This window comes from Sturnira hondurensis, unplaced genomic scaffold (genome assembly GCF_014824575.4).
Source record: "Sturnira hondurensis isolate 20B ecotype Veracruz unplaced genomic scaffold, ASM1482457v3 Scaffold0000256, whole genome shotgun sequence".
NCBI lineage: Eukaryota > Metazoa > Chordata > Mammalia > Chiroptera > Phyllostomidae > Sturnira > Sturnira hondurensis.
Genome location: NW_028072887.1, coordinates 2392002 through 2419054, shown reverse-complemented (window position 1 = coordinate 2419054; position 27053 = coordinate 2392002). Strand labels below are relative to the sequence as shown.

General features: G+C 36.6%; 1 protein-coding gene across 4 annotated transcripts in view; it reads left to right on the top strand.

Moving 5' to 3' along the window:
- ZRANB3 (zinc finger RANBP2-type containing 3) overlaps window positions 1–27053 on the top strand; it is a 244418-nt gene that overhangs the window by 49970 nt on the left and 167395 nt on the right. For all 4 annotated transcript variants that reach the window (XM_037070527.1, XM_037070407.1, XM_037070316.1 and 1 more), the window contains exon 3: window positions 24449–24467. In XM_037070527.1, the coding sequence (XP_036926422.1) occupies window positions 24449–24467 (19 nt within the window). The remainder of the gene's footprint in view (window positions 1–24448; window positions 24468–27053) is intronic.

The window sequence follows — 27053 nt, the reverse complement described above, 5'->3', positions numbered from 1 at the left end:
ATAACTCTCTAAAATACTATTTTTCTTATTTAGTTCATTCTTTATATTTCTCACTAAAATTTTAGCTCCATGAGTGCAGAATTTGTACTTTACTATCATCCTGGAAACCAACACAGTTCATAGCACTCATGCTTGCAATGATTTAGGGGTATTTATAGTGAAAGGTGAAGAAAGCCATGAATTTTTAAATTAAAAGGTCTTCCTGAGTACCACATAGAATGAAGTAACACATTCTTGTGAAATTTCAAAATATCAACATTATAAAGAAGATACCAAAATGCTTCTAGTGAAGAGAAACAAAAGTCTACAACTTAGCAAATATGGATTTATAAGGTAGTAAAGCATGGCTACCACGAGATAGTAGGACAACTTCATAATAGTTCTGAAAAAATTAATTTTAATCTAGTATTCAATACCCAAGCAAACTATAGAAAACGTGAGGTTAAAATAAAGTCATTTTCATACATGAAAATATGTAAAGATAAATGAAGAGATAAATGACATTTACCCCTGAAATAGTTAAGGAGTATGTTTCTCAAAACAAGGACGAAAACTAAGAGAGGAAGAGTCAAGATGGCATTGTAGGTAAATGTGATACTCACATCCTCCCACAACCACATCAAAAATACAACAAAATTGTAGAAAAATCATCATTTAGAATCACCTGAAATCTACCTAAACAAGAGGTCCTACAACTTAGAAATATAAAGAAGTCTCATGAAGACTGGTAGAAGGGGCAGAGATACCCAAACAGGCTGGTCCCATACCCATGTGTGGCAGATAAAAATTGGAAGGGATATGTCAGCTGTAGAGATCCCTACTGAGGAGCAGTGGTTTCCAGCTCCATATCCAGCCCTCCCCTCCCCGCAAGCCCAGAGTTCTAGTACCAGGAAGAGACATCCGAGTAACTTCTGGCTTTGAACAGCAGTAGGAATGTGGCTAAGTGAGATGTAGATCTCCTAAAATCCCAGGCAGTTACTCTCTGAGTTCAAGCAGTCAAGTAGCAGCTCAAAAGGCACCAGGGACAGACAGGGAGGAACTGTAGTGTCTGGCATCAGAGCAAGAGCTGGAGAGGCAACTTACTTCGAGACAGAGGTGCTGGCACAAACCATTATTCCTTTTCTGAGCCCTTTGCTGACAGAGCCAACAGGCAGTCACCATATCTGAGTCTCTATCAATTTGGCTATCTCTCTTCAACCCCTCCCTAGTGATCATTGACACCTTGCCCCACCAACTTTGTGCCCACCTAAGCTGGTCACAGTGGCTTTTCCATACACATGTCCTATCTTAGCTTATGCTTCAAACTTTGCTAAAATGTCTCAAACAAACAATATCTGGCTTCACACGACCCCTACTTCTTCCACGTGACCCCAGGCCTGGCAGTAGTGGCAATCATCCTTAGTTCACAGTTTGGCCTTTCATGGGTACCTCCAAGTCCAGCAGTCATCTGCAGATTGCTTTGCAGTCCATGCTGGTTAGCTCCAGGTAGAACACAGGTGGTGGCCGCCTTGGCCTGCACCTACTGGGAGGTCCCAGAGCCAGTGCACCCAGTAGAGAGTTAAGAACACATTGAACACCACACAATCTTCTCTACAACAACACACTCACAGGGTAGGCTCCACAGGCACCAGAGCCTTGTTGAAGTAAGTACTGCTATGTGGGATATGCCCAAGCACAGCAGATTCTCCACCATGATTCACAGCCATTCCTTGTTGCTGATGGGCTTGTGGATAAATTGCTCCCCGTCCGATACCAATAGCAATCAAGGTTCAACTGCAACGAAAGGGTTACACAGACCACATAGAGGGAGGAGATACATTGGACTGCCCACCTTGGGTGATAGAGGAGGCTGTGCCACTGGACCCTATAGGATAACTACTGTATTAGGCCATATTACCAAGCCCAGGACATGTAACAGCTCTACATAATACATAGAAACAAACACAGGGAGGCTGACAAAATGAGGAGGCAAAGAAACATGTCAAATCAAACAACAGAACAAAACTCCAGAAAAAGAACTAAACAAAATGGAAACAAGCAGTCTACTAAATGCAGAGTTTAAAACACTAGTTAAAAGAATGTTCAGTGAACTAAGGGGGAGAGTAGATGAATTTAGAGAATCTCAACAGCATAAGAAAAGACATGGACAGAAAACTAAAATCTGGGAATCTAAAAACTGTATCTAACTTTTGACCCAGCAATTCCACTGCTAGGATTATATTCTAAGAACCCTGAAACACCAATCCAAAAGAACCTATGCACCCCAATGTTTAGAGCAGCACAATTTACAATAGCCAAGAGTTGGAAGCAACCTAGGTTCCCGTCAGTAAATGAATGGATCAAAAAACTATAGTACATTTACATGGTGGAATTCTATGCAGCAGAAAGAAAGAAGGAGCTCCTGCCCTTTGCAACAGCATGGATGGAACTGGAAGGCATTATGCTAAGTGAAATAAACCAGGCAATGAAAGACAAATACCCTATGATCTCACCTTTAACAGGAACCTAAACAACAAAACAAACAAAAAGGCAAAATATAACCAAAGACACTGAAATTGAGAACAGGTTGACAGTGACCAGAGGGAAGAGGGGAGGGAATTTCAGGGGGAAAGGGGACGGGTTTGCAGGAACTAGTATAAAGGACACATGGAGAAAAATGGGGGGGGTGGAAATGGGAGGAAGGTGGGGAGGGCTGTGGGGGTCTGAGATGGAAGTAAAAGGCAGAAAACTGTACTTGAACAACAATTAAAATTTTAAAAAAGAAGAAGAAAAAAGAAAGGATATAGAAACCATCAAAAAGAATCTGTAAGAAATGAAGAATATACTAACAGAGACTAAGAAAAATTATAAGGAACCAACAGTAAAGTAGATGAAGCTGAGAATCAAAACAGCAATTGGGAATAAAAAGAATAAAAAGTCAGAAGAGCAAAAAGAAAAAAAGAATTCAAAACAATGAGGATACTACTGTAACCTGATGAAGGAAATAGACATACAAAACCCAGGAAGCACAGAGGGTCCCAAACAAGATGAACTCAAAGAGGCCCACATCAAGACACATCATAATTAAAATGCCAAAGGTTAAAGACAGAGTCTTTTAAATTTATTTATTTATTTATTTATTTATTTATAGAGAGAGGGGAAGGGAAGGAGAAAAAGAGGGAAAGAAACATTGATGTGCAAGAGAAATATCAATTACTTGCTCTTACATGCTCCCAACCAAGGATCTGGTCTGCTACCCAGACATGTTCCCTGACTGGGCATCGAACCAGAGACCTTTTGGTGTGCATAATGATGCCCAGAACCATGAACCTCACCAGACAGGAATGAAGAGAGAATCTTAAAAGCAGCAAGCAAAAACCTATTAGTGAACTATAAGGGAGCTCCCGTAAGACTGACAACTGATTTCTCAAAAGAAGCTTTGCAGGCCAGAATGGAATGACAGAAATTATTCAGAGTGATGAAAAGCAGGGACCTGCAACCGAGATTACTCTATTCAGAAAAGCTATCATTTAGAATCAAAAGATAGATTAAGAACTTCTCATAAAAGAAAAAGCTAAAGGAGTTCATCACCACAAACCAGTATTACACGAAATGTTAAAAGGTCTAAGAAGAACACAAGGAAAGAACCAGAAATATGAACAATAAAATGGCAATAAATACATAATCTGTCAACAACTGAATCTAAAAAAAAAAAAGAACAAGCAAAACAACAATTATCAGAAAAAGAAAAAGAAAAAAAAACAAGAGAGGATAGAACAATCAGTGAAACCGACCCTAAAGTTCAGGGAGCAGAAGGTCCAGAAGCCTTTGGTACATCAGGCAAGAGAAGCAGTAAGACCATGTTAAAATAGGAAGAAGACTAGAGTAAAAATTGATAAATTAGAATTAATAACAGGCAAGATAATATTGGGATTGTTGAAATAGACATGCTTCTCATCTCAGTAAAAATGAGCAAGATGGTCAGAAAGTTCAGGAAAAACAAAATAGGTAAGAAAGTTAATGTCCAGGTATTAGGTAGACTCAAAGTAATATGATTTTGAGAAATTGATTGAGTATAAGTAATTTTGACCTTGAGGTAGCATAGAGAAAGAATATAACCTGAGCATACTTCTTGGTTCCACCATGAGCAGTATTCATATACACTCTAATATTGTACATGCTCTGTCTATTGATTTTTAGTTTTTAAAAAAGGAATTAAATTTCTATCCAAATTATGAGAGTTTTAATTATCATTATAGAATATAAACTATATTTTATCATCCTAAAAATAATGTGACAGAAGCTGGGACGGACAGGCATGATTGCTGCTGTTAAAATCTTCTTGCCATCTAGCCATTCTTAAACTTGGTTGCATATTAAAGTCACCTAGTAAGCTTTCAAAATCTTGAAGCCTTAACTGAATCATAGCAATTAAATGAAAATCCTTGATGGTGGGACCTAGGTATCAGTTTGTTGTAAAGTTTGCCAGTTGATTTCAGTGTGTAGTCACATTTGGGAACCAGTAGTCTGAAGTTTATGGAACCAAGACTAAAAGCTGAAATATTCTGTAAAGTTACAGATGTGATCAATAGCATAATTGTTCTTATAATTAACTCACTGGAAAAAAAAAAAGGAGGCGAGGTAGGAAGGTACTGGTACAAAGCCAAGTTTTCCTTAGTGAGAAGCAGAATCTATTTAAGTAGTGGCATATGACAAATCGAATTCTATATTTTCAAAGTTAGTCTGTTAGTCATTCTGCTTTATTTGCAAAAAGGAAATGCCCTTTTAGTTGTGTTCCTAAGTTTATGAGAATCTGTACTGTGTTTTCATATAGATTGAATTAATTAGAGCTAGATCAGTGAGGTCATTATGAATACAGTCTGAATACATTACTTCCTATGGCAAACATAATTTACATTGTTTTAGTGAATAGACAGTTTTCTATTAAAGACATTTCAATAAATATAGTTTCCTGTTGTAAATATTTTAGACATGAGATTAAGTGTTAATAATCTTTAAAACCATCAAAATAACACTTTTAGTATCTAAATAAAGTCATTTGTTTATCTTATCAAATTACTTAGCCAGAGCCTGAACTTTTTGAATGCAAGGTACAAAATAATCATGGTTTTAAATTTTATGATAATGGGAATGTAAATGTATTCCAAACTTTCCCATCTCTAATTACCTCAGCCTTTATCAATCTTAGCTATGCATTAGAATCACCTGAAACACTCAAAAAAATTAGTATTCTGTTTTTTAAAATTCTTCATTAACAACTGTTTCCTGGAGCCTAGTGCTCGGACCACAGAGATACTGTGTAGTCAGGCTACAATTAGAGAATATGAGTTCATGATTTTCTGTTTCCACAGAAGTCAAAAGATAATATCTGGAGTTGATGAATAATGAAATCATGAAATAACCATATTAATTAAGACTATCAATGTTGCTTTTCAGGAGTAGTATTGGGGCTAGGCAATGAGAAGGAGTGAAGGTAGGGACAACTGCTCTGCGTTGTATGCTCTTCTGTATTATGTGATCTTTAAAAATAAAGTCTGTGTTCATGAACTACATTGATTAAAAATGGATAGAAAAATATCATTCCCTTATATTTTGAAATGATAAAATATTCTTTATGAGAATCAAAATTTATAAAATCAATAAATTTGGATGTATTTATTTTTTATTTATTTATTTTTAATATATTTTATTGATTAGGCAATTACAGTTGTCCTATTCCCTTCATTCCCCTCCACCCTGCACACCCCTCCCCCACCATTTCCCTCCTTTAGTTTCTGTCCATGTGTCACAAGTCCTTTATATTCTATATTTCCCATACTATTCTTGCCCTCCCCCCTGTCTATTTTCTACCCACCACCTATGCTACTTATTCTCTGTACCTTCTCCCCACTTCTCCACCTCCTACTCTCCTGTTGCTAACCCTCCACGTGATCTCCAATTCTATGGTTCCACTCCTGATCTAGCTGTCCTCTTAGTTTGCTTTTGTTTTAGGTGTGGTTGTTAATAACTGAGTTTGCTGTCCTTTCACTGTTCATATTTTTTATCTTCTTTTTCTTAGATAAGTCCCTTTAACATTTCATATATAAGGGCTTGGTGATGATGAACTCCTTGAATTTGACCTTATCTGGGAAACACTTTATCTGCCCTTCCATTCTAAATGAAAGCTTGGCTGGATAGAGCAATCTTGGATATAGGTCTTTGGATTTCATGACTTGGAATACTTTCCAGCCCCTTCTTGCCTGTAAGGTCTCTTTTTAAGAAAACAGCTGACAGTCTGATGGGCACTGCTTTGTAGGTGACTGTCCCCTTATCTCTTGGTGCTTCTAGAATTCTCTCCTTCATTTTAGTCTTGGCTAATGTAATTATGATGTGCCTTGGTGTGTTCCTTCTTGGGTCCAACTTCTTTGGGACTCTCTGAGCTTCCTGGACTTCCTGGAAGTCTATTTCCTTTGCCAGATTGGGGAAGTTCTTCTTTATTATTTGTTCAAATAAGTTTTCCACTCATGGCTGTTCCTCTTCCCCTTCTGGTACCCCTATAATTCGGACGTTGGAAGGTTTAAAGATGTCCTGAAGGTTCCTAAGCCTCTCCTCATTTTTTTTTGAGTTCTTGTTTCTTCATTCTTTTCTGTATGGTCATTTTTTTCTTCTTTCTGGTCCACTCCCTTGATTTGAGTCCCAGTTTCCTTTCCATCACTATTGGTTTCCTGTACATTTCCCTTCATTTCAATTAGTTTAGCCTTCATTTGTTCCTCTAATTTGTAACTAAAATCGACCGGTTCTATGAGCATCCTGATCACCAGTGTTTTGAACTGTGCATCTGAAAGATTGGCTATCTCTTGGTTGCTTAGAATTACAGGCTCTGGGGCTTTGAGCTGTTCTTGAGTCATAATGTTGTGGTGTGTTCGGACCTGTTATGTATGAGGGGTGGAGTCTTAGGTGTTCACCAGGGTGGGGCAACCCAGGTTGCTGGGTCGTGATGCTGTATGTGGGGGCGGGTTCAGAGAGGGGAAAAAATGGCGCTTTGCTCTGCCCTCTCTCAGATTTCTGTCCCCTCTGCAGCTTCCCACAAGCAATTGGGCCCTTCTGGTGCTGGCTCCCGGGTGTGTGGGCCTGTACACCCTCCAGAACCCTGTGGGTCTCTCCAACGAACTCTGTGTGCCTGGGAGCCTCTCCCAGCACCTCAACCCCGAAAGTCTTTCCAATTGGTGCTTTCAGGCTCTCATTCCCATCGCTGGGACCCTAGCCTGAGCGGTCTGTCTCACTGTTCGCTCCTTTGCTTGGTTCATCTGCCTGCGATTGTGTGACCATGGTCACCCAGCCGCCCTGTGCCCTCACTGGGTCTGCTCCTTGCCACCCCAAGCCTGGGATCCACCAACCGCCTCCACCTCCACTCCTGGGTCGGACGGAATGATCTTTCCAGCCCGACCCTGTTCCTCCACTGACTCCGCCCCTCTTACAGGTCTGGCTGAATGGTTTGTTGTTGTCGGACTTCCATACAGTTCAATTTTCTGTGTTTTGGCTGCGTTTTTGTTACTAAAACTTCGCTGTCTTTAAATTTAGTTGTGGGAGCGGGCACAGTGTTTCCACCTATGCCTCCATCTTGGCTGGAAATCTGGGATGTTGTATTTATTTAAAAATCATTCAAAACCTAAAGATCTTTTTAGAAAGTTTCTTACAAATTTGTTAAAGTAAACTTTCTACTAAAGTATAACATATGTAAAGAAAGGGCCCTCTTTATAAGTGAACAGTTCTGTGAATTTTTCACAAAGCGAACACTCTAGTATAACTAGCATCCAGGTCAAGAACAACATATTGTCAGCTCTGGCTGGCGTAGCTCAGTGGATTGAGTGTGGGCCTGCGAACCAGATGATCGTGGTTCGATTCCCAGTCAGGGCACATGCCTGGGTTGCAGGCTGGTTCCTTGCAGGCTAACTACCAGCAGGGGACGCACAAAAGGCAACCATACATTGATGTTTCTCTCCCTCTCTCCTTCCCCTCTAAAGATAAATAAATAAATAAATAATCTTTAAAAAAAAAAAAAAGAACAACATATTGTCCAGACTCAAGAAGTCCAGGATATGCTATCTCCAGTCATTGTCCTCCTCCCCCAAGCACTGTTTTGACTTTGAAAACCACTGGATAGGTTTTTGTTTTTGTTTTTGCTTTGTTTTGTATCTGAACATTATATAAGTCGAATCATACATTTTGCAATCACCTGTTTTGGCTTCCTTCACTGAATATTATGTTTGTGAAATTTATCTTCTTGTGTTGTATAGTTGTAGTTTACTCATTCTCATTGCTGTGTGGAATTCTGCTTTAAGGACATAGCACAATTTAACCATTCTACTGTTGATAAGCATTTATGTTGTTTCCAATTTTAGTTTATTATGAAGAATACTGCCATGAACATTCTTGTGTATAGCTTTTCTGCTAATAGAGTTGCCTAAAATGAATTTAGGAGGTATTACCAAGCAAACTGCAATCAGATATTAAATGATTATGAAAATAAGGGTAAAATTAACTTTTCCTTTATAGAAGTCTTATGAGGGGTTTTAAGAATGCATATGTAGCATAACCCTCTATCATTAGGCTTCTTTATGGGTAGTGAAGCTTGGACTAATTTAGATTCTACAAATTAGTAGATGGGCCTGTGTAATATACTTGACATTTTTAAAATATAGTTTATTAATTATGCTATTACAGTGCCATTTTCCCCCCTTTGCCCCCTCCACCCAGGCATGAACCCTGTTCTCTCCTGCAATCTCCCACCTTTGTTCATGTCCATGGGTTGTGCATGTAAGTTCTTTAGCTACTCTATTTCCTATACTGTTCTTAACATCCCCCTGCCTATTTTTTACCTACCAATTTCTAGTTCTTCAAAAGTAGTATTAAGCATTGATTTTTCTACCTATAGCTTCTTCCATTGATCATATGTATGCCCTTTAGAATAACATTACCTCATATTTTATATGACAGTCCTGCATCTATTTGAATAAATGTTTACACATTTTAGTTTGGACTAAAGCTCTAGACCTTTTCATCTTAAGATGATGTTTTCTTATCTTCAGAGGTTATCACATATTAGGAGTTCAGCAAATATTTGTTGAACTGAGTTGAACTCTATAGAATAATTGTTCATTAATGTTCTTGAAGCAGGTTACTTGAATTCAACAAAGAAAAGGCATAGTTCCTGTGATATTCAAGTCATCCAGAAATCAGTGTTCTGTTAATCAAGAAAATGAATACTTCTGGACAGCTACATTGTAACTGGTTTGTTTTTATCCACTGGAAAAGTCTTGATTTTATTTTTAATTTGACTTTTGTTTTTATGAAAGTATTATGTATTTGTAGTTTAAAGTCTCCTATAAAAATAGCTCTTAAGGCTCTTATGAAAAACAACTATCACGAGGGTATCCCCCAGCCTTCTTCTCTACAGTTTTTCAACTCTTTAAATCTTTAGCTATTCATACTATGTCTATCAATAGTGTGATTATGGTGCAACTTTTTTTCAGTTTTACACATTATCTATTGAGTTATATTCATACTTTGTGCTAGGTACTGGTTGGCCCAATTCAGTATGGAAATGTGTTCCCTTTGGTTGGGGAGTTTAAAAATAATTATTAATATTATTTATATATTTTCTCTTTTTCTGCTTTTACACATTATTTAGATATTAGATGCCTTGAACTGGTCATTTAATGCTCTGATCTTTTTTTTCTTGCTTTTAAATCCATTTTCTTTTTTCCTTCTTTTGTGAGAATTTTTTTCAACTCTACTTTCTAGTTCTTCTATTCAGCATTTAATTTCTGCCATTGTATTTTTAATTTCTAAGAGCTCTTTTTTGTTCTCTGAGTATTTAGTCTTACTAGTATTCATGTAGAGATCTCTTCTCTGAAGATATTAATGACAACTTTTCTTGAGTTATTTTCCTTTAGCTTGTAATTTTTCTCTGTGTTTTGAATACCTTTGATATTATTAGTTTTTCATATTATTAGTTTTTCTTAGATATCCAGTGACCATCTCTGTTTATTGATAAACTCTTTTACCCTCTCTAGGGGACACTGTATAAACTGGAGAACGTGGGAGTTTAATTGTTTCATACACTTTTAACCAGTCCTCTGTTTGTTGGGAACACTGAATATCCACATGCAAAAGAATGAAATTGGATTCTTACCTTAGAGCATACACAAAAATTAACTAAAGATTAAAGATTTAAATGTTAGATATGAAAGGCTACATTCAACAGGGGACATTAGATATGCCATCAACTAAAATGGACAGATATTTAAACTATGTCTATGTTGTAGGAAATAAGACCACAGACTCAAGTTTTAGATAGTTCTTAATCACTAAGCTGCACACAGGAAGAAATGAGGGTGAGGACATATAAACTGTAGTTGGCTGACTATGCAAACTGAACTCCAAGACTGGCTTAGATAGACATTCAATTTGTATTATTAAAAGCATACAAGATTACGATTCCCAGTCAGGGCACATGCCTGGGTTGCAGGGCAGTTCCTGGCAGGGGACACACCAGAGGTGACCATAGATTGATATTTCTCTCCCTCTCTCCTTCCCTTCCCCTCTAAAGATAAATAAATAAAATCTTTTTTAAAAAAGCATATAAGATTAGAAAGCATATTTTTAAAGCATATTAAAAGATATCAAAATATTACAAAAATATTGCATCGCTTCATGTTCTGTGTTTACTCATAATTGAGTTGTCATTTGAGTACTATTTGTAAAGAATGCTGATGGTATGTTTTTGAAAGAGAAGAATTTTGGTATTTGAGCAGTGGGATTAAAATATCATAAGATTCTATCAGTTTGAGACACTTTGTCTCTAATAGGCTGTCACTGACATTGTAGCTCTGTGTGTGAAATCTGATTTCTTTTAATAGGAAATACAAAGCTATTATTATAATATATAAGTAATAGTTTTCTATTTCCTCAATTCTGAGTTTATAACAATTCTGTTTTTATTCTCAAGCATAGTACTTTGAACTTAATCTTATAAAATTACATCTATTGATATGGGCTCTGTGTGTTCACTCTTTCAGTCCACATTTTGTTTCTTCTTCCAATCTGAATAGAAAGGTTTTACATACCAAACCAAACTCATAACACTTTGGCCCTGTATCCGAAACTTCCTTCAGTTCACTAATTCTTAAAAGGTGGTCCATGGATATATTATAAGACAGAGATTGGCAAACTTTTTCTATAAAAGGCCAGATAGTAAATATTTTAGACTTTGCATGCTGTACAGTCTGTGTCACTACTATTCAACTCTGTTCTTTTTGCATAAAGACAGCCATTAAACAATATAAATGAGTGAGCAGGGCTGTGTTCCAGTAAAACTTTAGAGTAGCCCCCTGCCCTGTTATCTATGGAGGATATGTTCCAAGACCCCTGGTGGATAGTACCAAATCCTATATACACTATGTTTTTTCTTGTACATACATACCCATGATAATGTTTATCATTTAGGCACAGTAAAATATTAAAAACAAATAATAAAACAGAATAATTATAACAATATATTATAATAATGGTAACAGCTTACAAAGTTATGTGAATTTGGTCTCTCTCAGAATGTCTTATTATAACTATCCATTACTTGAAGTGAATGGCTTGGTATCACTTATTTCAGGGGATTCTTTGCTGCAGTCTTCCTATAAGCTCAATGCTTTCTGGTGCAACACGTTGTGATCAGTCAGAACATGGTTTCGGTTCATGTTTTCCACCCCAAAATTTAATGCCTTTTCCATCTTAACAAAACACTAATCACAAACTGTGCCTGTAACTTTTTCAGCTTGAGATCTGACACCAAAACCAGTAATATTAGCATGAGTTTCTTTTTCCTTACAATTTTATAGATAGATTTGTTCTTATTGTATGTAGGTCTTAGCAACCTCAGCATATGACTTTTTTCTTTCTTTATTAAATTGAGAACTTTTTCCTTTTCCATAAAGGAAGAACTTAACAAAGGCTTTTCTTTGAAATATCTAAATCATCCGCATCACTACTGTTGTGCTTTAGGACCATTATTAAATAAAATAACAGTGACTTGAACACAGGCATTCCAATACCATGACTGTGGATCTGTGGACTAATAGGCTGGGACTGTATAAGTATACAGTATGGATGTGCTGGATGAAGGGATTATTTATACCCTGGGCAGGTTGGAGTGCTACTCAGAATGGCACACAATTTAAAACTTATAAATTATTCATTTCTGGAATTTTCAACTACATATTTTGGACTGCAGGTAACTGAATTCTCTGAAAGCAAAACTGCAGATAAGGGAGATTACTGTATTCTAAAGCAGAATACCAAACAGATGAGATACTTAAAGTCCGGTGACTGAATGAGATCTCCTAAGAAGTAAGAGTATAGGGAGAAGAGAAAACAGTTATCTATTGACTGAGCCGTGGAGCATTCCAACAATAAGAGGTCTCAAAGAGGAAAAAGACCCAGTAAAGCAGACTGAGAAAGAGTATCCAATATTGCAAAAAGCTGGAAGAATGTTGTGCCCTGGAAGCCAAGTGAAGAAATTGTTTCAAGAAAGAAGGAATGAACAGCTGTAGCAAATGCTGATAAATCTAGTAAAATGAGGTCTTAGATTTGACCAGATGATTTGACAAAAGATTATACCTTTGACAACAGCAACTTTAATTAAAACTGTAGAGGACAAAAGTCTTTATTGAATGGGATCAAGAGAGAATGGGAAGAGAGGATGGTTAGAGGGAAAGTAAATATGACTGTCTCAAGGAATTATCCTGTAGAAGGAAGCCAAAAAACATAGTAGTCACTGGCAGGAAAACTAGGGTCCAGAGAAGATTTTCCAAAATATAGAATAGTGTACTACCAGTCAAGATGGAGGCATAGGTAGACAATGATTCTCCTACTTGCACAACGAAAGAAAGAATTACAACCAGGTCTCAAAACTAATAACATCCAGGACCATCAGAAAGCCAAGCTATATGGAAGTTGAACAGCCAAGGATTTAAAGAAGCCACATTCATCCACATGGGTAGGAGGTGGGAAGCTGCAGAGATGGGCAGAGAGGTAGTGTGGTGTGAAGAGGTGGCAATGACAGAATGGATGGCCCCATATTTGTGTGTGGTAGATAAAAATCAGGAAGGATATCTTGGGAGCAAAGTAATCCAAGCCCCAGTCCAGACTACACAGGATTCTAGCACCAAGAAGATAAATCCCCAGTTACCTCTAGACGTAAAAACCAATGAGGGCTGGAGCAGCAGAAGAAACTGCCAGATTTTTGCCTCTTAAAGGGCCTGCAAGGACTTAGAATGTATGTAACCCACCCACTCTGGGTTTTAGCACCAGGGCTGCAGCTACAGGAAATGGACAAAGGGACTAGAAATGGAGCAAGGGCTAGGCAAATCCCCAGGGGCCAAGCAGAGGCATTATCTCCTCTCTGAGCCCTTCCTGCACACAGAGCCACAGCAGTGAAGCAGGTTGCCCCACCCTAGCAATTACCTTGGGCTCCATCCCACACAAATTACAGGTGTCTTTTCTTTTTTTTCCCAATTTTTTAATTTAATTATTTTTCAAGTACAGTTTTCTGTCTATTACTCCCATCCCATCCCATCCCACTCTCCATGCTCCCCCCTCCCATTTCCACCCGTCTCAGTTCTTGTCCATGTATCCTTTATATATGTTCCTTTAAATCCCACCCCTATTTCCCCTGAAATTCCCTCCCCTCTCCCCTCTGGTCACTGTAGGTGTGTTCTCTATTTCAGTGTCTTTGGTTATATTTTGCTTGCTTGTTTGTTTTGTTGTTTAGCTTCCTGTTAAAGGTGAGATCACATGGTATTTGTCCTTCAACACCTGGCTTATTTCACTCAGCATAATGCTTTCCAGTTCCATCCATGATATTGCAAAAGGTATTTACAGGTGTTTTTTCTACATACGCCATGCTACTAAGACAATAAGTAAAAGCAACTCTACCTAATACTAAGAAACAAACACAAAGAGGCTGCCAAATTGAGGAGACAAAGAAATATGACCCAAATGAAAAAACAGAATGAAACCCAAGAAAAAAAGCTAAATGAAGTGCAGATAGCCAACCTATCATAAACAGAGTTCAAACCACTGATGATAAGGAAACTCAGAAAACTCACTAGTAACAAACTATAGAAGTGATCCCTGAAAGTAAAGACCTACATCCAAGATTGCTCTATCTAGCAAAGCTTTCATTTAGAATGGAAGGGCAGATAAAGTGCTTCTCAGATAAGGTCAAATTCAAGGAGTTCATCATCACCAAGCCCTTATATATGAAATGTTAAAGGGACTTATCTAAGAAAAAGAAGATAAAAAATATGAACAGTGAAAGGACAGCAAACTCAGTTATTAACAACCACACCTAAAACAAAAGCAAACTAAGAGGACAGCTAGATCAGAGCAGAACCATAGAAATGGAGATCACATGGAGGGTTAGCAACAGGGGAGTGGGAGGATGAGAAGGGGGGAGAAGCTACAGAGAATAAGTAGCATAGATGGTAGGTAGAAAATAGGGTGGAGGGTAAGAAAAGTAGGGGAAATATAGAATCTAAAAAACTTGAGACACATGGACATAAACTAAAGGAGGGAATGGTGGGGGAGGGGTATGCAGGGTGGAGGGAAATGAAGAGGGGAATTAGAACAACTAATGGCATGATCAATAAAATATATTAAAATTTTTTTCAAAAAAAGAAAACTCACCGAGTATGGCAAAATCATAAAGGAAGAAATAAAAGTTACACTAAGTGAAATAAAGAAAAATCCACAGGGAACCAACAGTAAAGAGAAAGAAGCTGGGATTCAAATCAACTATTTGGAACATAAGGAAGAAAAAGCATTCAACCAGAAGAAAAAGAAGAAACAAAAATTTTTTAAAATGGGGATAGGCTTAGAAACCTCTGAGACATCTTCAAATGTGCCAACATGTGAATCGTAGGGATACCAGAAGGAGAAGAGAAAGAATAAGACATTGGAAAGTTATTTGAAAAAATAATGAAAGAAAAAACTTTTCTAATTTGTCAAAGGAAATAGACATAGAAGTCTAGGAAGCACAGAGTCCCAAACAAGTCAGACCCAAAGAGGACCACACCAAGACATGTCATAATTAAAATGCCAAAGGTTAAAGATAAAGAGAGAATCTTAAAAGCAGCAAGAGAAAAGCAGAGTTACTTATAAAGGATTACATTAGACTCTTAGCTGATTTCTCAAAAGAAGCTTTACAGACTAGAAGAGGCTGGAAAGAAGTATTCAAAATGATGAAAACAAAGGACATACAACCTAGATTACTGTATCCAGTAAAGCTATCATTTAGAATGGAAGGGCAGATAAAGTGCTTCCCAGACAAGGTAAAGCTAAATAAAGGAGTTCATCATCACCAAGCCATTATTACATGAAATGTCAAAGGGATTCATTTAAGGAAAAAAGATCAAAACCATGAACATTAAAAAGGCAACAAATCCACAACTATATGCTATATAGCAACTGAATCTAAACAAAAGCAAAACAACAAAACTAAGCAAACAACAGAACAGGAACAGAATCATAGGTATGGGGATTATTTGGAGGGTTATCAGCTCGGAGGGGGAGGGGGAGGATGGGGAAAACGTACAAGGAATATGAGGCATAAATGGTAGGTAAAAAGACTGGGGGAGGTTAAGAGTAGTATGGGAAATGGAGAAGCCAAGGAACTTATATGCATGACCCATGGACATGAACTAAGGTGTAGGGGATTGGTGGAGGGGAGGGAGGTACCAGGCAGAGGAGGTCAAAGGGGGGAAAACTGGGGCAACTGTAGTAGCATAATCTATAAAATATACTTAAAAATATAGAATAGTATAATCCAACAAATCTTATTGACTCATATCAAATAGGTATCTATAAATATGAATCAGGTACTTGGAAATGAAATCAAGACAATAACAACGAGAAAGTAGCTATGTGTGAATATGATAGTAGAAGTAGAAATAAATAGTGTACTGATGTGTAAATTGTAAAAAGAGGGCAGAAATTTTTCATAGCAAGAGCCTTGGGAAATATTCTCATTTAGAAAGCAAAGGGAAGAAACTAGAAGTATTGAAATAGGAAGAGAACAAGGATCAGGGTCTAAGAAGCCCAGGGAAAACCAGGCACAACAGAGTAAATGGGTTAACAGTGCCAAATTCCACAAAGATGTTGCAAAGGATAAGAGCTAAAAAGGCCACCATTCTAAGTTATCAGGAGCTCACCTGCAAGCATTATGCAAAAGTGGTTAAGAAAGTTGTGGACAGTAAAAATGGAGACAACATATACAGAGTAATCAGAAAGGAATTTGGGAGCAGAAAAGAAAAGACTAAAAATAGGGCAGTAGCAACATAACATATTGGAAACCCAAATAGTGGTCCAGGAATCAACAGTGAGGGGCAAAAAACCCACAAAAAAACCAAAACAAGAAATATGATTAATTAGGACCTTAATGTGCTACCATAATTTGAAAGGGAAAATATGGCTAATTCAATTCCTCACTTCATAGAAATTTTGTACCACATTTGAATGAAAACAAAAGTCTACTTTGTACACAAATTGCTCATAATCACAATGATCCATGGAAATAAAAAACAGCCTTTTCTCCCACTGAGAAATGGCAAATACAGTCCTGAGTTAGAGAAAATTTAACCTAGAGCTAAAAAGAAAACTTCATTAAAGAATAACCATTTTATTTGCCAAAGCTAGTTTGGTGTGACAATCAATAGCTGTGCAATTCTATCTGAATTTTACAATCAGTTCAATTTTCCATTATTACAAAAAATAAATAGTATTTTTACTTCCAAATTCATTGTTAATTACTTGAATAATAATTTATCCAATATTGCTGTAGACATCAGAAAGGAACTTTACATTTCACTGAGTTGGTTCTAAAACCTTGAGGTTCCTTACATTAATCCTGTACTTAGAATATGATAGCAAGACATACGTATTCCACTGTGGATTGCAGCCTTATCTTTGGATGCACATGCTCAGTATTTACTGTTTTTAACACAAATTCTCACACAGATGGAAAAGAGAAAACTGAAGGACATTATACATTTCTTAGAATCATTTTACAGACTAGCTAAATTTTTATTCCCAGACTCTCAGAACTGAACAATTTGTGTTTAACCCAAAGCTTTTCTCCAATTTTTTTACATTAAATAAACCATCTTTTCTATAGTTAATTCCCATTTTCTTTAAATAAATCATGTCTGTAAAAAATAAATATCAAAACTCTCCAAGAGAATATTTTGATTACAATGAAAATTTAATGAGGTGAATATATATAATATGAACACTGTACTTGTGTCTTGACAGGTAAGCACAGGATTCAGAATTTTGTACTGGAAAACAGGATCTACTTACTCTGTCACTTGCATGTTTCAGCCTCAGAGGAGAGCTGAGTACCAAGAGGATAATACTGAACTTTTGGATGTTCCTATTTAATCTATTAACAGTAATCAACCATTTATCATATATAAATGGTTCATTGCATACTATATCATATTAGACACCATACCACTCTTTAGTATGATGTATTTGACCGATGCTAACTTAACATTACTTTATTTTTTAAATATATTTTATTGATTATGCCATTACAGTTGTCCCATTCCCCTCCCTTCATTCCACTCTACCCTGTATACCCCTCCCCCACCATTCCCCTCCTTTAGTTTATGTCCATGTGTCACAAGTCCTTTAGATTCTATATTTCTCATATTATTCTTGCCCTCCCCGTCTATTTTCTACCTGCCATCTATGCTACTCATTCTCTTGTACTTTTTCCCCCTCTCTTCCTGTCCCACTCCCCTGTTGCTAACCCTCCATGTGATCTCCATTTCTATGGTTCTGCTCCTGTTCCAGCTGTCCTCTTAGTTTGCTTTTGTTTTAGGTGTGGTTGTTAATAACTCTGAGTTTGCTGTCCTTTCACTGCTCATATTTTTATCTTCTTTTTCTTAGATAAGTCCCCGTAACATTTCATGTAATAAGGGCTTGGTGATGATGAACTCCTTGAATTTGATCTTATCTGAGAAGCACTTTATCTGCCCTTCCATTCTAAATGAAAGCTTTGCTCGATAAAGCAATCTTGTATGTAGGTCTTTGGATTTCATGACTTGGAATACTTCTTTCCAGCACCTTCTTGCCTGGAAGGTCTCTTTTGAGAAATCAGCTGACAGTCAGATGGGTACTCCTTTGTAGGTGACTGTCCCCTTATCTCTTGCTGCTTCTAGGATTCTCTCCTTCATTTTAATCTTGGCTAATGTAATTATGATGTGCTTTGGTGTGTTCCTTCTTGGATCCAACTTCTTTGGGATTCTCTGAGTTTCCTGGATTTCCTGGAAGTCTATTTCCTTTGTCAGACTGGGGAAGTTCTTCTTTATTATTTGTTCAAATAAGTTTTCCACTCGTGGCTGTTTCTTTTCCCCTTCTGGTCTCCCTATAATTTGGATGTTGGAAGGTTTAAAGATGTTCTGGAGGTTCCTAAGCCTCTCCTCATTTTTTTGAATTCTTGTTACTTCACATCTTTCTGTTTGATCATTTCTTCCTTCCTTCTGGTCCACTCCCTTGATTTGAGTCCCAGTTTCCTTTCCATCGCTATTGGTTTCCTGTGCATTTCTCTTCATTTCAGTTAGTTTAGCCTTCATTTGTTCTTCTAATTTGTGACTAAAGTCAACCAGTTCTGTGAGCATCCTGATCGCTAGTGTTTTGAACTGTGCATCTGAAAGTTTGGCTGTCTCTTGGTTGCTTAGAAGTATTCGCTCTGGGGCTTTGAGCTGTTCTTCTGGAGCCATAATGTTGTGGTCTGTTCATGCCTGTTATGTATGAGGGGTGAAGCCCTAGGTGTTCACCAGGGTGGGGCAACTCAATTGCTGGGTTGTAAATCTGTATGTGGGGTGGGGTCAGAGAGGGGTAATGGCGGTTCTCTCTGCTGCTTCCCGCTGCTGGGGCCTACATGGTTCATCTCACTGCTTGCTCCTTTGCCTGATTTACCTGCACTCCAATGTGTGACTGCAGTCAGCCCGCCACCTTGCACCCTCGCTGGGAATGCCTGTCACAACCCCATGTCTAGGATCTGCCAACTGCCTCCAGTGGGCCTGGGTCGGTCTGGCCGAGTTTTCCTGCTTGACCCTGCTCTGACCCAGCTTCGCCAATCTCTGGCTCCGCCTCTCTTACCTGTCTGGCTGAAAGGTTCGTTGTTGTCGGACTTCTATATAGTTCAATTTTCTATGTTTTGGTTGCATTTTTTTTTACTAAAACTTTGTTGTCTTTAAACTTGGTTGTGCGAGGAGGCACAGTGTTTCCACCTACGTCTCCATCTCGGCCGGAAGCTTAACATTACTTTAATAAACTCTACCCACTCTGTCCTCCAGACATAGCTGCAGGGACTATGAAGTAAAAACATTTTTTTCCAGCCACAGCAATGTTTGAAAATACTTTCTCCCATAACTGTAAAAATTCAATTTGATAAAATGGCCTTTACTTTATTCATTTAGCTTTAATATTATGTATTTTTGGAACTGGGAATACATCATATGTACATGATTCAAGAGGTACAAAAGTGGAAAGTCCCCAATCTCTCTTCCTTCACTATGTCCCTGATATTGGCTGTTCTGAAGGCAACTGAATTACCAATTTCTTGTGTAGCCTTCCAGAAATATTCTCTGTAAGTACAAGTTTATATATGTTATAAATAATAACACATAATTTATACTTTTTGTAATCCTGTGTAAAATCCCCAAAATTTACAATATAGTATTATAACATGATACTAACATTTAACATGAAAAAGAGAATGTCAAAATCAACGTTGAAATTATTTTAAAAAATCTTTGTTTTTTATTGCTTTGGCAAATGACAAGTATATGCAGTCAGGAAACCTTCAGCTTCAGCTCTCATGTAGCCTGGCCTCTTCATAGTGCCTGGGATAGAACAACTACCTACTGGAAAAGCTGTCCTGGGCCTCCCAGCTGCTCCTGATTCCCTTCCTAGCTCAAATCTCTGTCTCTTCCATGTGCACACTCCTCTGCCCAACCTAGACAGTGTTCACTCTAGTCATTTTCTCTTTATCTTCCACCTAAATTTCTAAAGCTCTCATTTACTCTCATAGTGTGAAGCACCATCTATACACATGTCCTAAATCTGCACCTAAGGCTTATAGCATATGCTGCAGATCCACATTTAAAACCTCTTTTGGACATTTCTTTCTGGATATCCTGAAGTTATTACAATATGTAGTACATATTAATATTTGAAACTAAATCTAATTAAGACACAGATACAAAAAAATCTCTAAAGGGGCTATTTAAACTATTGATTTGAGTTTGTGATCCTTTTTTTAAGATTTTTTAATTGTATTTGTTCCATTACCATTTATCTCCCTTATACCCTCATCCTCCTATGTAATCACCACATCCTTGTCCACGTCTATGAGTCCTTTTTCCTTTCTGCTTGATCCCTCCACCCTTTAAACCCCCCAAGAACTGTCAACCTGCTTTCTATCTATGCATCTGTCTCTATTTTGCTTGTTAGTTTAATTTATTCATTAGATTCCATAGGACTGAAATCATATGGCATTTATTATTCTCTGACTGGCTTATTTCACTTAGTATAATGTTCTCCAGGTCTGTCCATGTTGTTGCAGAGAGTAAATTTTTTTCGTGTTTACTGCTGAGTAGTATTTCATTGTGTTAAATGTCCCATAGTTGTTTTATCCACTCATCTACTGATGGACACTTGGGCCATTGGGCCAGAAATTTCTGTTAAAATTAAAATTAAAAAAATAACACTATTTATTTTGGTTGCATGTCATATCAGTCTGCTGCATTTCTGTAAAAGCCAAACATTCTGGTCTTACTTACAAACATGAAATTTAAAATATCCTAGACTTCTATCTATATCCAGCTTCTTAGTCTCTCATCTGTTTCATGAAATGACTAAGCTAAGCCAAGTAAGCTGAACTGTGAATAATGAGGTAAAATAGTACTTTGTAAATGGAAATATAAAAATTTTATTGTTATTAGAGTGGTAAAGATACATTCTGTTCAGTAAAAACCAAATAACTATGTTTACTGTCTTCAAGTAAATACTGGCAATGGATATACGGGAGTTACAGAGGACAGTAGCTTCCAACTTAGCCATTATAAATGGAAGGAAATGTGATTGACTTTAAAAACTGATTTTAGAAACACTGATTTTGTTAGAATGCTGTGCAAGAGTAGAAACTCAGCTCGAAATGGCTTAATCACTAAAGAGAATTGATATATCACATAATATATAACAAGAAATCCAGGAGTGGATGGTTCCAAAGTTGTTCACTCAGTAGCCTACTCATGTTATCTTTCCACTCTATTATCATAAGTAGTTCCAGATAGCAAGTTCAGAAGCATATAGAAGGTATAAGCAAAGAATTCTAGAGTGTATTATAGGGAAATCAGAGGAGAAAGAGTTTAGGTTAAAACAACCCACATTTGCTGCATATGACTTTGAAAAACAAATTGGAATAACATTTAGTGTTTTGTTTCATTTTAGCTCTTGTACCCATTATGAAACACCAGTCACATACAGGAAGGACATAAAAGCCTGTGATAACTTTGAAGTATATAAGAGAGTCAGAGTCTTAATAACCAATTTTTGTGTATAAAGTCAAGGTGAAGTTTTAAAAAGAATTGTTTTTATGTTCATGAGCTTTAAAATTTTTAAACTAGCCCTGGCCGGTGTGTCTTATTGGATTGAGCGCTGGCCTGTGAACCAAAGGGTTGCTGGTTGGATTCCCAGTCAGGGCATATGCCTGGGTTGCAGGCCAAGTTCCCAGTAGGAGGCATGTGAGAAGCAACAACACATTGATGTTTCTCTCCTTCTCTTTCTCCCTCCCGTCCCCTTGTGTAAAAAAATAAATTAAATCTTTTAAAAAATTTAAACTAGTCCCTAGTTTTAAATTTTGTTCAATTTTAAACTAGTCCCTACTTTAATTTTTTTTTTAATTTTAAACTAGTCCCTAGGGGGGTGCAGGATTTTATGTTAAAAATATTATGCTTCATTAGTCTGACTTCATTAGCACAAAATTACCCTATAACTTGTACTAATAAAGATCAAAATAGGAAATAGTTTCTGCATCCTCCAGAATGGTTTAAAAAAAGATGTATTTCAGCTGTTTTGAGAGAATTACTGTTTTCAGGATATATAATTTCCACTGGGCCATTACATCACAATAGCTTTAATACAATTATTCTTGTTTATAAAGCTGCAGGTCAAAAATGTTGATTATTTCTGCAATTAGAGAATTTTTAGGGCTTAATTAGATAGTAATATTCATTATAATATTTTAGAGTTATAAACAAAAAATATAGTTTATATATAAAGAAACTAAGAGGTAAATCAGTTCTGCTTGAGCTAGTGTAAGGTGAGTTTATAGCCCTGACTGGTGTGGCTCAGTGAGTTGGGCATTGTCCTGCAAACTGAAAGGCTGCAGGTTCAATTCCCAGTCAGGGGACATGCCTACATTGAGGGCCAGCCACCCCCTCCCCATTAGGGGCATGCTGGTTTTTACACTCACGTCCAAATTGATCATCAAACACTATTGGCTGTACTTTCTGAAAGTACCTGAACTGATGACTTCTCACTACCTCCACCTATACCATTCATCCACACATTGTTAATTCTCTCTTTGTCTCTCCTGACTGCTTTCTGTGCTTCTGCTGTTGCCTTCTACAGTTTATTCTATATAAGTCAGAGTAAACTTTTTAAAAGATAAAATGTTGCTTCCCTCCAAAGGATGCAAAGAAAATCCAAATTCAGTGCCATTGCTTATAAGGTTCTCCATAGTCAGGAGCTTTGCAGCTTTCCAACATCATCATCATCATCATCACTATTCCTTGTTTCACTGCATTTCACTCACATTAACTTTCTTGTCCTTTTTAAACTATAACTATCTTATCTTAGGGTCCTCGGACTTGCTGATCACTTTGTTGAGAATATTTGTTCTCCAGATTTTCTTATAATTCCCTTTCTCATTAAATTTATGTCTTGCTCAAATCTGTCCAAATTGCCTTATCATAAAGAATGTTCCTGTCCATGCTATAAAATAGATTATCCTCTACATTCCCTATTCTATTTTACCCTGATTTAGGTTTCTTTAATAGCAATTATCACCATTGGAATCATGTGCTTGTTTATTGTCTTCTCGTCACCCTCTGTGAGGGAAAGACTTTTTAATTCACAGCTACATTCCTAACACTTAGAACAGTGTCAGGTACATAATAATCAATAAATAATATATACTTCAAGTGATGTCTTTATTAAATTTTAGTTGGATTTTAAAATGAAAAAGTAGGCAAACACATGAATTTTCCTGAAAATAAATCATGTTTCTCTAAGTATTGCTTTTTTATTTCTAATTTTTAGGCTTGTTTGAAAAAAATGAAATAAACTTTTTATCCTTGCATATATGCTTTAAATTTCAGTTAAAGCATTTGCATCTATTTTCCCATAAAAATACTTAATAGGTAACCTGACATCTTTTTTCTTTTTAAGAATGTAAGTTCCATTTTACCTATAACTTATTCCTTGACAATATATTTATTACTAAATTCTTAATTTGTGTTCTGTGTTAAAACTTATAAAATTATATAATGTTAAGATCATTAGGCTAATAAAGGAAGAAAAACAGAAATATGGACTTCATTCTTTTCAAACTTTTAGAACATTTTAGTATTTTTTAGGTTGTTTGGAAATCCTCTCAGTTAAGAGACTGGTTTTTCCCCAGTAGTGTACTCATTACCTCTAAGGGGCCACTCATGTTCCTGACCATATCTGTTATTCTTGCTTTTTGCTTTTTCTTTAACTTAGGACCTCAGTCAATGCCCCTAACCTCAATTTTCAGTGGATAAAATTTACTCCTATAGGCTAATAAAAAAGGATAGAGGAAATTTAGTACAATGATAGTAGAAATTAAAATTCAGCTTAAAAATAGGCTTAGCATATATAGTACAGCATATATGATATGTATAACATACTGATATATAGTTGAAATTTATTTTATTGCACTTAATACAGCATTTTTCTAATCTCTGGGGAATACCAATTTTAAGGTTTAATGGTAAGGAGGGATGTCATTGGTACAATCACTTTCCATTTTATTCACATTTTTGAAGGGTAATTGTAGCTATCTCCATGGGTGAGCAGTGGAGAACAGCACATCTGAAGCTCTAACACTACCGTGTAGCTATATGCCGTTGGCAACTGGAGAGTGTTATAAATCAGCACTGGCCCATGTTCTCATGCACACTTACATACACCTCTCTCTGGCTTAGTACTTTAACATCTGTAAAGTATTTTGTGCCAAACTACTTAATCAGAACTTTTAAAATGGTTGATTTAGATAATTAAGAAATTAATTTCATTTTATTTTTCTTTTTTTAAGGTGCATGGTGGCTGATGAAGTAAGTGTTTTATGATTTTTTGTCATTTATTTTTAATGTCTACTATTTACCATGTACTCTGTCTTTCCGTATGACTCTATCTCTATGTATGGAAAGGAGAGGGGAAGAGAGAGGAAGGTGGGGAGTAGTGTACAAAGAATAAGAATGAGAATAAATGTGTGTATGTGCATGCCATGTATGTACTTGGAACATGTTATTAATATTAGTGATCTAACATTCTACATTGTTGGCCCGAGAAGCATGGATGTGCTTTAAAATGTACCCCAAGTGAAACTGAATTCTTTTCTGCTTGTCATAATACTTCTTGCTTACAAGCTATAAACTTTTAAGAATTTTCTCTAAAGGTTAATTGTTTCCTATAAAACTTAATGTTTAAATGGTATTGTATTACTACTAAGAAACATGATACATTTCAGCAGCATGTACTTGTATATTCATGTTTTCTCATTGAAATTGATATCCTGTTACATAAACTATGGTACTGTTTACATACATTCTCACAGTAATGTATATCAATAGTTCTAATTTTAACTTCTATTTAACAATAGTTCTAGTTTGAGAAATGTGCTGCTGTTTTCGTGACACCTTTAAATCATATAACAACAAAACATATACCCTTAAAAATATATTTTTAAGATAAAGAAAATGAATACTGAATTTTAAAAAAATATATAAGTGAAACCATAAAAGATTCTGTCAATTAACTTTTTCAGTTTTGGTTACATATAGACTCTCACCAATAGTTTATTTCCATAGTCTCTTGTTTAGGAAAAAGATGAATAAGAGCATGAATATAATGGCTATGCAAAAGGTCAATATAGGTTCGTGCTTGACTCATGCTGATATTTAACAACCTAAGATTTTAGTTTGAACCACTTTTTATACTTATATAGGCATTTATTTACACTAGTTAGAAACATAGTCATCACCTGTGAAGGACTTCAACAATATAATTGAAGGGATAGGACATAGACATTTGGAAAACAACACAAATTTCTATTTTGGAATGGGATGAACTCCAAAAGGCTCTTAATAAAATAATAGATTTGAGAGCCCAAAATGACCGAAAGGGGGGGCTGTGTATGTTTTACTCTCTGAATATGTTTGCACCAAATGTGAATGTAAACTCATCATTCAAAATCTCAAAATTAGCCCTGGCTGGTGTAGCTCAGTGGATTGAGCGCGGGCCTGCGAACCAGAGGATCGCGGTTCAATTCCCAGTCAGGGCACATGCCTGGGTTGCAGGCCAGTTCCCTGCAGGCCAGTTCCCTGCAGGCCAACTCCCAGCAGGGGACGCACGAAAGGCAACCATACATTGATGTTTCTCTCCCTCTCTCCTTTCCTTCTAAAGATAAATAAATAAATAAAATCTTTTTTAAAAAAAATCTCAAAATTAGCCCTGGCTGCTGTGGCTCTGTGAATTGAGTCTGGCCTGTGAACCAAGAGGTCCCTGGTTTGATTCCCAGTCAGTGCACATGCCTGGATTGGGGGCCAGGTCCCCAGTAGGGGACATGTGAGAGGCAACGAAATCTCTTGCACTTGCACATTGATGTTTCTCTCCCTCTCTTTTTCCATCCCTTCCCCTATCTCTAAAAGTAAATAAATAAAATCTTTTTATAAAAATCTCAAAATTAGGCAAAACCATTTTATAGAACATCTATAAAATATATGTGTGTATGATGTTTATATGGATATGTGTAATAATAAATTTTATAAACAGACCAGTTTTTTATTTACAGAAAATATATTTTAAAAGGTAACACGATCTTAATAATCTTTACAAGCAATTCATGGGGAATGTCTTAGCAGCTATGGCTTATCATTGCTACCTTGTTCTTCATTTTGATGTCTTAAAGACTTGAATAGGTCTTAAATCTATGAAATCATTCATGAATTGAAATAAACACTAAAGCAACACCTTAACTCTTCCATTTTCCAGCAAACTCCTATGTTGTCTTCAGTTAACATTAGACTAAGGATTATGAAGAATTCATGATAAATTCTTACCTAGCTAGAGTTTTTCATTATATTAATTGCTTTTCCTCGGCACCTGTTATTTACATCAAATAGCACTTATAACGTGTTGAGTGATTTGTGGTTTTCCTTCAAAGCGATTCTTATTTTTTAATTTCATACATTTAAAAGAACAATTTAATATTTCCTCAATATATAAGAAAACAATTCACCATTTTTGTCCATCATAATTCTCCCTTTTCACCAGCATTTTATTTCATTTTTTAAAATTTTTATTTATTTATCTTTAGAGGGGAAGGGAAGAAGAGAGGGAGAGAAACATCAATGTATGGTTGCCTCTTGTGCATCCCCTGCTGGGAACTGGCCTGCAACCCAGACATGTGCCCTGAATGGGAATCGAACAGCGATCCTCTGGTTCGCAGGCCCGTGTCCAACCCACTGAGCCACACCAGCCAGGGCTCACCAGCATTTTAAAAACTCTCATTCTTTTATATCTATTTGACTTTACAGAGCTTATTATATCAAATTCTGTTAATAAGTTAATTAAGAAAAAATCCTCAACTTTACAGATGAGTACATAAACAGGCTTCAAAAATAAACAATGTAGGGAGA